General features: G+C 39.9%; 1 protein-coding gene across 1 annotated transcript in view; it reads left to right on the top strand.

The window, feature by feature from the left end:
- Positions 1 to 12,314, top strand: part of MICAL3 (microtubule associated monooxygenase, calponin and LIM domain containing 3) — a 235,660-nt gene that overhangs the window by 197,658 nt on the left and 25,688 nt on the right. The window contains 4 exon segments of the mRNA XM_025198828.1: positions 2,044 to 2,094; positions 4,097 to 4,204; positions 4,958 to 5,051; positions 11,574 to 11,624. Of these exon segments, the coding sequence (XP_025054613.1) occupies positions 2,044 to 2,094; positions 4,097 to 4,204; positions 4,958 to 5,051; positions 11,574 to 11,624 (304 nt within the window).

The following is a 12,314-nucleotide window of genomic DNA, read 5'->3' on the forward strand; positions in this document are numbered from 1 at the left end:
AGAATGGTAATGTAATTCCCCTGTGGGATGTGTGCTGAAAGGCATATGTCTGGGGTGTGCATGTGTGTGTGCATGTGTCATTGTTAGTGTGCAGTACATGGTGTTGTGATCAAGTGTACTTTTCCTGTTGTGGGCAGTTTGCTTAAATACTACAGTTTGCATATTTTTCAGATTTTCATTTGTGATTGATTTTAATTAAATGCTAAATGCTGGCACTTTGCCCAGGATGGCATGGTGCCCTCTGCTTCTCATTGCACAATGGAAGTTAACCTTGCTTAAAAATACTAGGCAGTGTACAGTCACTTCACCTGTGTGGTGTTATATTCTTTGGATAGATGAGATAGCAACTACATTTCTTACTTTTTGAGTTGAAATTACAAGAGAAAAGAGCCAGTTATTACTGACTCTAAGCACAGCTCCTCATTGAGCCATTGCTTTTGCTTTCTGCAATGAAACTTTCCAAAAAACATGCATCAGGATTTAGCCTGTACCAATGTAGTAAGTGTTGCTATCTCTGTCCCTAAAACTCCTTGGACATGTCTTATTAAGGTAGCCAATATTAGCTTCCATTGATTTATGAGATGCATCCTCTTCTCAAAGAGTGTCTCCCTAGCTTGCAAAGTGATGAATAAGATCTTGGTAGTAGAACCCAGAGCTTGTTTTTAATGTACAGAAGGGCAACACTTAAACCATAAAAGCCCCAGAACTTCTGAGAGAGACAGTAGAACAGAAATGAGGAGAAGTGTGTCACTGAGACAGCAAAAGAGCTGCAGCTGCTGCTGCTCTGAAGCGTGAAGAAATTACACGAGATGTTTACTGTGGAGTTGCCAAATTAGCTCCAGAGTAAACTTCTCAGCATCTACACATACAGCCCTATTAGACCATAGTAAACTAATAAGCACCACCATAGGTTGGTGTTAACACAAGTACTACCCTGTGTTGGCTTTATTTAGTGCTCTGCAACACACTGATGGGGCTGGCTAGAGCACAAGGGTGCTTCAATGTGGGGGCTCTCTGCCAGCTAGCCCTACACTGAAGCACCCTTATGCCCCAGGCTGACCCTTGGAGCCCCCTGCCAGTTGGAACTGCTCTGACCTGGCACAGTGTGCTGCAGTCCTGGGTGCACATGTAAACGCAGTGCCTGGCAGCAATAAACTCCTGTGCGTACTGTGCTGGAGTTGACTTAGGTTTCTATGGGTGCATCTACACGTGCAACTAAGTGAGTCACATGACAGTCCAGGTAAAGGCAAAACCCAGTTATATGGCACTTGCTTAATAAAGAGTAGGGAATTGTTCATTAACACATGAAATGGACCGTCTTCATTGTTACAGAATTGTATTGCATCTACCTTAGTTGGGTCCTGAGCCTTGATTAAGGTTCTAATGTAATGCAAATGACCACAACAGTTTAATGAATTGCTCTAATGTTAGTGAATGTGAACCTGTGATTCAGAGACATTCATCACTGTTATTTTTGGATAAATTTGCTGAAGCATTTTTTTTCCTAGCAAGAAATAAAGGATGAACCGGGCAAACCTAGAGTCTTCCCAAACAAAATATTTTTCTGTTTCTAAGTGAACTTGGTTGTATGTGTGTTTATTTTTTTTTAATAGCAATATATGCTTGACTGAATTGATTCGTATCAAAACAAACTAACCTCAAAGCAAACTCACCTCATTCTGTCATTCCAAACTTTGAACACGCGTTTTGTCTGTCTACACATCTCCATATACTTATTGCCGGAGAGGGGTTAAATCCATAGTGTTCTGGGACTACAGAAACCTCTGAGGGGATCTCCAGGCTGAATTACCTCCCATAAGGCTATTCAGAATTGCCTTCAGGAGAGCATAAATTGGTTTGTGATTGAGACAACTTCCATTGTGTATAACTGAGCCGCACCAAGTTCATCATTTGTGCCATTTTGTTGCATTTAAAAACAGCTTTGTTTTATTATTTTGCATTTATTTTCAATGTTGAACTGATTTTGCTCCATTTTGTTTGTTTGTTTTTTATTTTTTTTCTGTTATCATTCCCCTTTTAAAGTCGATTTATGTACCACACGCCTTGGCATTCAAGAGATCATACTCGTCAAAGGTAGTGTCTCCATTCCCATTAGCTGGCCATTGTTGCATGCATGCCCATTTTATTAACCCATTGAATCCATAGCCCCACACCACATTTGCACTAACACCATGACCCTTAACTGTGCATGCACGAAATGTTAGCAAACATTGGCAGCAGAATCTTCCTTGAAATTATCTGTTATCTGGAACGTGAATCCTAGGACCCAAAACTTTGTGCCTTGTTAGAATGCATGTAATAATCAGTGCAATATGAAGTACAAAAAGTGGGTGGTTCATCATGCTGCAAGATGTTCTGGAGCTTCAGATGCTTTTAGAACCCTTAGCCTCATAATCTGCTGATTTGCTAGGTAGAACATGTACTGCAATATGTGTTTCAAGAACAGTCTCACCATACAAAAGCAAGTGACTGTGTTGGCTTTTAGGATCCTTCAATACTCTTGGATACCCCCTGAAATCTTAATGAAATTCTACCTTGGGTTGAATTCAAAGGACAGAAGTTACATTCATTTTTCAGGAATATCACTCTTTCATAAACTCCATCAACACCCCCAGTTTATAGTCACAGGTAGAATCTTAGACTCTCACACAGAATAATTTACTGTCAGTCCCTATTAATTTTCCTTTTTAACTTGGATATTCTTTGTGGATTATGAGCAAAAGAACAGAGAGGCAAAATATTAACGTATTTCCCTTGGAGAGCTGGTGATGGTCCATATACCATCTCTCTTGGTTTAGAAGTCTCAGAGGTTGCTGCACAGAAATGGACTTTTCAGTGAGGGCTTGTAATAGTGTAAATTCACTAAGAATAGATGAGACAGTTAATTAGATAAAATAGAGAAAAGAAACTTAGGTCGTCTTTTCCCAATAGTTTGACCTTTGACTTGATGTGTCCTGATGATACAGTCTCAGAATTGGCCTTGATTATGGAGAAGAAAGTGTCTGTTTCCCTTAATTGTTGAATCTGTGTGTGTATGTGTGTATATATGCACACAGTTATGAAACCCTTTTAAGTCCTATAACCCAGTGTCCATGTAGACTACAACACAGTCAGCCAAAATCACTGAAAAGGTGGTTGCACCTTTTACACAGACAAATCATGTTGTTATAATCAGTCCTAGTTCCTCTCTCAACCATTCTTACATTCGGGTCTCTTTGGGCTTGTCTATACATACAGAAATTGCACCAATTTAACTTCAGCCACTACAAAGTTTAGCAGCTAAGCCAAAACAGTTTTATCAGTTGAACTTCCCCATGTGGACACTTATGCCAGAATAAGAGTGCTTATATGGTAGTGGGGTGAGGTGGAGGGGGGTCATATCTGCAGAACCAAGTCAATTTAAATTCACATTTAGCTTATATAAGTATAACTTTCCCAAATAGACAAGCCCATAATCTGTTAGTACAGAGTGATTTAAGAGTGTTCACACAAAGGGATTGTGCAATTTTAACTAAGGATTTGTGCAGATAAACTGTTTACCACAAAGTAGAAAGGAGGAAGGATTTCCCATGCATCAGCTGCTCTGTGGTAATTGCCCATGTGCACACTTCACTTAGGAAAAGCTTAGCATCTTCCATTGAGTCTGTTTCAGTGAAAGTGTTGAATGACCACAGGTTAGCTGTTGTCTACTGCAGGGTAAGGACATGCCCACCTACCACAGAGCAGGTGATATGTGGTAAAGCTCTATCCTTTTTGATGTTCAGTAAAGAGTTTATTTGCATATGCTCTAAATCTTTTTAGAAATAAACTTAATTAAATGGGTTCAATTTTTCTATGCAGACTGGGTCTTTAGACTTTGCAGTTGGCCCACACGCTTCTTCACTCCTTGTTGACCTGGAGAGTGTCACTTGCTTCACTGCAAACACCTGTGTGCCTAGAACAGCCTGACTGTTTGAGAAAGGGCTGCTAGTGAAGGATCAGCTCTTTTGCAAGGTTAAAGGAGAGAAGGGACCTTCCTTTTCACCAATACTTACCTGCATGCAAGTGAAATCTGCTTTTGTTTTTCCATCTGCAGAGAACTTACACAGAGGAGGAACTGAATGCCAAGCTCACCAGGCGAGTGCAGAAAGCCGCCCGGCGACAAGCCAAGCAGGAGGAGCTAAAGAGATTACACAGAGCTCAGGTAGTACCTGAAAATCCTTTTGTCCTGGAAAAACATGCTCTGTACTGTCCAGGCAAGCCACATTATACAGTCACTCAGCAGAGGTGTACAAGAGGAAACTATATTTATTTATGTATTAGATTTACATGCTGCCTCTTTCTAGAAGCTCAGGGCAGCGTACTCTCCTCTGTATTAATAGGATTTTACTGCTTCCACTCACTCCCTTGTGTTGGGTGCCCTATCTCAAACATTAGAAGTTTCTCGAAGCTATTGTGATGAAGCAGAGCAAGAAAAATGGCAATTTGTGAATATCACATCCTATAGGCTCTTTCTATAGTTGGACATCCTACCACTGCATAAAAACGCCATTAATTGAGTGTCACAGCAAATGACTGAATAATATTTGATTCAGCTATGATAGTGATAATTGTATTAGCCAGATAAGTTGTGAGATTTTGATGCCTTAGCTGTTATCAAATTGATTTATTACTTGAGTACCCTTGCCATTTGTGTTCTCATCCTAAGCAAACTGCACCACCTCTTGCATTGGGGAGTTGCAATATTGCCTGTTTGCCCTAGTTTTATGAAGGAAGCATATCTCTCCTAAGCGGAAGTGACCATGACCTGCCTCTAAGCCATCATCTGTCAAGTTGAACATTCTTTTTGGAGTTTCTGGGTGAAAGGGAAGGAAGCAGTCATTTGGGGCCAAGCGACTGACTGTGACAGTATGGGAATACTTACTGATGAAAGTGCTTCCCTCCTACTCTCTAACAGATCATCCAAAGACAGCTGGAGCAGGTAGAAGAGAAGCAGAGACAGCTGGAGGAGAGAGGGGTTGCAGTGGAAAAGGCCCTTAGGGGAGAAGCAGGTACCTTACAGTATTTGATTTGTTTTTAATGTTTGTTAATTAAATGCCCATGCAAGAGCTGATAACAGTTATGCAAAAGTTCATAATAATTTAGTTTTTTAGAGACAAGGGGTGCACTTTGAAAGTACAAGTACAGTATTTTATCTTGGAATCGGATCATGAATCTATTCTTTTTTTCCCATTGGAACTTTGAGACCCAGTTTTTCCTGATGGTCTTCTAAGTCTGGCATTTTACTCCCTATCAGAAGTCTCTGAGGCATTTGCCTTGGGTTGGAACTCAGGAAATGCTTGTCTATTCATTGTTGGAGCCAAATATGTTGGTCTGAATATTAGTTGCTTCCTAGCGCAATTGCACAGAGGTTTTCTAGTGGGGACTTGCATAAAACTGGTATAGTAAGAAGAGCCCCTTTTGTAGGTGAGGGAGAACTAACTGTGAAACAGCGTGTGTGTTTTCTGTAGTGTATTGTATTATCCAAGTTAGCGTCCTTTCAAGGGACCATCACAGAACAGCTTCAGCAGGTACTTTCTCCTCAATGTACAGCCCAGCACACTGATAACCTTCTCACCAAGTTGTATATAGCAGAAATCCACACATGTACCAAACGGTGTCACCATGTCATGTTGTTAAGGGAATGTAGTATATGTATACGTGGCTAAATGAAATGACCATTACCCGGTGCCAACCCAGGGTGGAAGGTTATATGAGAACATGCATTTTGAAGGATACATTTCTACTTTTATTTCCCCGTGAAACACCAATTCAGCAATACTAATCCCATGTTAAAATGAAAAGGTCCAATAAGAAATACCCAACAGGCAAATGCAAGTGCATGTGTCTGGCAGGCCTGGATGTGATCACTACACCATAGGGGCTAGAAATCAGAAATGTTAATAATTGGAGAGCTGTTTGAAAGTTGGCACAGCTTGCTGCCTGTGCACCGTGGTGAAAGTGCAGCCACCATTTCTGTAAGGACTGAACTTGTTTGCGTGCTGAAGAGTCACTGAAAGAAAGATCTGTCATAGTCTTCACTAGTTACTACTCAGCCATCTCACTTTGTTTCTACCTTAGTCCGACATTCTGAAAGTGCCTGTAGAAACAGTTTAATTAATAGTGGCTAATTAAAACAAAGCCTTCATTTGAGTCATGTGGTCAGCATAGGAGTACTTGCTTGACCACTTCACTGGATTTTATGTTCCAACTGACTGCTTAATGTGGGAGTTCAAAAACTATCTGATTTAATAACACATCTGCAATGGCACTCCAATCTCTATACTATTTTTGCATTTATATATGGCCCTACTGTCTTTCCTGAATTACCAGTTATTGCAGTTTATTAATACAACTCTCCTGTCTAGTTATTCTTTTATTTTTTTTCTCCTGTCATCCTGAATTCTTTCTTCTTTATCCTCCTGCTGCTGACATCCAGATAGAGATTGCCACCGCAATCTAGAAAAAGCATCATAGAAGGCAAGGAGTAATTGAGAGTGGTTTGGGATATCTGGTGAAGGGAAAGGGAACTAAATTTAGGGCCTTGTATAACTTCTTATAGAACCTCGCAAAAACCTAAAGCTAGCTCTGGCTTACCTTGAATGCTTGTGATCATTTCTTAAAGGAGGATTATGGGAGGACTGCACATTACTCCATGTGCTATTAAGAGAGACTCTTGCTTCAGCCAGTCTCTAGGAGGTGCTCTGGTCTTGTAAAGCAACTTATTTCCACCAAATGGTTGTTCTAGTTAAGTTATATCTTATCAAAAAGGATTCAGCAGTTTGGACTCTTCCAAATTTTGCACAGAATGAACAGAAAATGCATCTATTCCAGAAAAAGTCTTAAACCAATGTTGGATGAAACACAGGTCAAAACATAACCTCTCCCCCACACTTCCCAGGCTTGTGTGTGTGTGTGCACGTGCGCGCGCACACATCTTCATCTTAAACGTAGCATACATCTTGTTTCTCAATGGAGACAGTGGCATTGCCTCAGACACTCACCTGGCAATGGTTGCTGCATCTGAAACCACTGCAAATGCCATTATATAGCAAGGTCTTGAGTCTTGCTCTTATGTTTCGGGTCATGTATGGCCTGTCTCTTAATGAATTCTTACAAGTAAGGGGGTTAAAAAAGAGAGAAAATGTATACAGTGTGATACAACATCTAAAGAGGACCACTTCTGCTTAATAATTTCCTACAGATAGAAAAATGTGCTGGCATTTAATTAGGGTGAAGGAAACACAGCTTTATTACATAGTTTGTCAATACAGAAGCTGAAATCTAGATGTAGAGAAATAACTATGCAAGATCATACCAGTGGATCATCTAGTCCAACATCCTCTTTTAGGATTTAGGGCAAACAAATTATTTGCTACAATAAACAGTGTAGGGCATCACTGTGCATCAGCCGCTGTGTGGTATCTGGGTGTGTTCATGCTCTTACTCTGTGGGAAACCTCAACTTCAGTATGTTCGTTCTCAGGTTCCATTTACTGCAGAGTGAGAGTATGCATGAAAGTAGTTGCTGCAGAGCAACTGACACAGTAATTCCATGTCCCTTTTAACTTGTGATAAATAGTTCATCTGGTCATACTCTGAGATGGTAGCCAGCATTAGATGCTTCAGGGAAAAATACCAAACTGTAGTAAGTATTGTGTGTCCTAAGGAGAAATGTCTTTCTAACTTTAATTACAGGTTCACTTTTGTTTTGAAACATGAAGGTTTAAATTGTTATTATTGTTATTAATTTTAGATGTTCCTATAATGTGCTAGATATGTTGGTCCTCCCTTCAGGTTTGTAGAGTCTGCCAGGCCAATGGTAGGAAGAAGCATGCTGGTAAGGTAGGCAAAATACAGAGCTCTTAAGCTGTTTTCAGTTGCCCCTTAAACTTTCCATTTCTAACTTTCCATTGTAAAGGGAAATCCTGCTTCTCCAACCTGCTGGAGTTCTTTGAGAGTGTTAGCAAGGACATGGACAAAGGGGATCCAGTTGACACAATACATTTGGACTTTCATAAAGCTTTCAACAAGGTCCCTTGCCAAAAGCTTTTCTTTTTTTTTCTTAAACTGAGTTACTGTGGGATTGGAGGAAAGGTTGTCTCATGGACTGAGAGCTGGTTAAAAGATGGTCACTTTTCAGAATGGAGGGAGGTCTAAAGTAGGATCTACATTAGGCCCAATTTTGTTCAACATTTTCATTAGTGATCTGGAAGTGGGGGGTGCACAGTGAAATCTCCAGGTTTGCAGATGATACCAAATTATTCCAGATAGTCAAATTCCAAACTGACAGAGAGGAGCTGCAGAAAAATCTTACCAAAATAAGTGAGTGGGTAAAAATATGGCAGACAAACTTCAGTGTCAACATATGCAAGGTAATGCACATGGAGAAAAATAAGCTTAATTATATGTACACAGTGCTGGATTCTGAATTAGCTGATATGACTCAGGGAAGAGACCTTAGAGTCATTGTAGATAGTTCTGTAAAAACATCAGCTCAATGTGCAGCAGCAACCAGAAAAAGCCAATAAAATGATGAGCGTCATTAAGAAGGGAATTGAAAGCAAAACTAAGAATATCATCATGCCATTATACAAATCCATGGTGCACCCACGTCGTGAATACTGTCTGGTCTCTGCATTTCAAAAAGGATGTAATAAAATTGAAAAAGGTACAAAGAAGACAACCAAAATGATGAGAGGTATGAAGCAGTTGCCATACAAGAAGAGACTAAAAAGGCAAAGACTCTGTAGTTTGGAAAGGAGAAGGCTGAACAGGGATATGATAGAGGTCTATAAAATCATGAAGGGTGTGGACAAAATGAACAGAAAACTGTTATTCACAAAGTCCCAGAATATTAGAACTAGGGGGCACCCACTGAAATTAGTAAGAGACACATTTAAAACTAGCAAGAGTAAGTACTTTTTTACACAATGCATAGTTAACTTGTGGTATTGATTGTCACAGGAGGTGATAGAGGCAGATAGCATAGCCAGGTCCAAAAAGGGACTAGACAAATTCCTGGATGATAGATCCATTAATAACAGTTAAACAGAATGGTTGGAGATGTTTCCTCTGTCATCTCTGAGCCAGTAATGGCAGATGCCAGGGAAGGTAATGAATAGGGGATGGATCACTCCAGATATATCTGGTTCAGTGTTCTCCCTCTAAAGCGCAAAATTCCCGCTAGTGTCAGAGGTAGGATGCTGGGCTAGATAGACCACTGGTCTGACCGAGCATGATGCTTCTCGTGTTCTTAGTTATTATTTATACCTTGTATGCATTAACATGCTTTCTAGCAGTCAGTCTCATGGCCTAATGCATGCATTGTCACAGTATTTCCTTTCAGATTTTCTGCCTTTTGATTTCCTCCCCCTGTATTCTTGTATGATAAAGAAAAAAACAAATAAACAAGCACCAAATCTGCTTTTCAACACCATTCATCATCTCTTTTATGTCCCCTTTTGATCTCTTTTCTACCCTGAAGAGTCTTAAATTTCTCCTAAAATATAAATCTCTTTGTGACTTTAATTTTTCTTATTATCCACCTTTGTACTGCTTATATTTCTGCAGTATCTTTTTGAGATGGTGACAAAAACTAAAAGCAGTATTGTTGGTGAGAATTCATCATCTACTCATATGATTCATTAAAATAGTTTCAATTCATCTATTCTATATACATCTTAACATTTTGTTTGCTTATTGACTGCAACTGAGCAGACTTTTCCATTGCTCATGGTGGTGCCAGACTCTAAGAAGTTACAGTTAAATTAGGACCTAGCCACAACAATTAACAGCTCAGATTATTCCTTTCTATTTGCATTATCTTGTATTCATCAAAACAGAATATCATGTACCATCATGCGGGCTCATTCACCTAGTTTAGTTAGGCCCTTCAAGAAGTTCCTTGATCTATTTTAGTTTTGACTAGGATAAATATTTTTATCTTCCAGTATTTCCATCTCATTGTTCACACTTTTTTTCAATCTACAGTAAATATTTTATCACTACAATTATTGTACAGGTGATGAGGCACACTACTGTTAATCTTTTGCCCTGTAGAAACGTGAATGTTTAATTATTTATTCTTAAGTTTAATGATCTGATTTGACTCTACTTTTGATTCTTAAGAGACATGTATCTCCTCCTATAACTACTTAGTTTCCTTAATAGCATACCAGGCTACTCTCTCTGTCTTTGAAAATCTAACCTACTGATATTTCCACAGATGAAATTCAAGGCATAGAAACAATTCCTTTAAGCATTCTGGTCTCTATTCTAGATAAAAATTTCTATGTACTGAGGTGCTTGGTCCTTCTTTTTGCATCACTGCTGCTTTTTAAGGCACAGCAAGATAAGCAGTGTGGAAGGTTTTGTTCTGCCTTCTGCCCAGTGCTCCATGGAAGATGGCACTCTGTACATAACATAGGTATTAGCAGTGGTTTACATATAAATTCACTGACCTGGTGAAACCCGTTGGGTTTGGGCTCCTTTTCAGGTTTTATGTTCTGTTGACTGATTTCAGTTCAGTAACTAATGAGGGAAGTGTCATCTTAAATATTTCCTGAAGCTTTTTTTCCCCCCTTACTCTTCCTTTATAGTGATCTTGGGTAGCTGGTTTTAAAAGATAAGGACAATGTCTCTTACGTTCAGATCACTGTAGGACTATTAAAGAGTCTCTCTTCTTTAAGAATTGAACTACTTGTAGTGGGAAATCATGTGCTCAGCCAAACAGAAGGAACTACATTATACATCTTACCCAAAGAACCATAGTGTAGAACCAGACTGCTGGCTAGCCCTTCTCTAGCAGAGGTGTAGATACACACTGTATGACTGCACACTTGCACAACTACACAAAATCTTTCTTTCCTAAGCATATACCTACACTAAAATACATGTGTTTTCACCAGTACATGCTCCATATTAGCAGAAGCCATGTACCTTGTCTTCCTAAGATGCATGTATTCATGCAGTTGCCAGCTGTGGCAGCATACAGTGCCCTACAATCATGAGCTGAACCCATGCGCTCTCTTCTCATGCTCACCTCCCAAGGAATCAATCCTTATACCTCTTTTGCAGCTTCTCTGATAAACTATATTGCTTCCTTCTGACATGTTTTTCAGCATGGAAGCAAATTAGAATAGTTCTTTCCTTCTCGGCAAGAAAAGAAAACAAGTTGGTGTCAAGTCCTGGTATAAACTGAACTACGTGAAGAGTCTCTGTACAAACCTCTTGCCTTTTCCTCCTGGAAGTCCATGCCTGCCTGCCTGCCTGCCTGCTGGGAATTATTATTCTGTCCCCATACTCCAAAAAAAAAAAAAATATGTGTGTGTGTGTGTGTGTGTGTGTGTGTGTGAAAATATATTTATATGCATGTGGCTGCATGATTTCTTGTTATTTCTGTCTCTGTCTCCTTCCCCCTCTCTCTCTCTCTCCTTCTCTCGTGTTTGTCTGTCTGTCATATATTGCTTTGATTTTGTGGTGTTAGGGTGGGTATATGACTCAATAACTCTCTTCACCACTTCCTTGTTGTAGACTATTGGGGAGAGTCTTATTACAGTGACCTCATCGACTTGCACCTGGGTGGTATGTATAGCGGAACCTCTGCTGACACTAACCCTGCTGACACTCCTTCCCACCCTTCCCTTCACCTACTTCTCCCATCCTTGGCTCACAAACAACAAGAAGAAACAAGTTTTGCACATAACTGATTGGCTACAGCAGAACCCCTTTTCCAGCTCAAGGAGAGGAGATCTTGTCCCACACCACTATTCAAACTATTCATAAGAGATTTTGTTCCACAGCCAGATAGACTGTCCCTCTTCTCTTCTGATTTACAGAGCTTAATTCTGTTTCTAAATTTGAATATCTAGCCCTTGAATGTCAGCCACGTGTCTTGCTGGTAAGAAGCCCATTCTGTAATTTGGTAATCCTTCCCAAAGACAGCCTCTCCCTCCAGGTTTTATCAGGGTAAAGAATTTATTATGAAGTGAGCCAAAGGATACAAGGACACAGAAATGAGCATGTGCAAAATGCAGGAGCTGCTCACACCCTGGGGAAATAAATCAGAGGCAGGGCTCTCCTATTTCTCCTTTTGGCTCCTCTTGTTTCTGCCAAAGGAATCCAGAATGTTTTGATGTCTTGACAAGAACAAAAGGTTTCTATTAGGAACCTCAGAAACATTAGTGAGTGAGGGATATTACTTCTCTCATTTTTCTTTTACTGGAGGGTAGGAGGGAGTCTGCTCTCAGAATCCAGATCTCTCTTTCCCCCAGA

This window comes from Alligator sinensis, unplaced genomic scaffold, assembly GCF_000455745.1.
Source record: "Alligator sinensis unplaced genomic scaffold, ASM45574v1 scaffold87_1, whole genome shotgun sequence".
NCBI lineage: Eukaryota > Metazoa > Chordata > Crocodylia > Alligatoridae > Alligator > Alligator sinensis.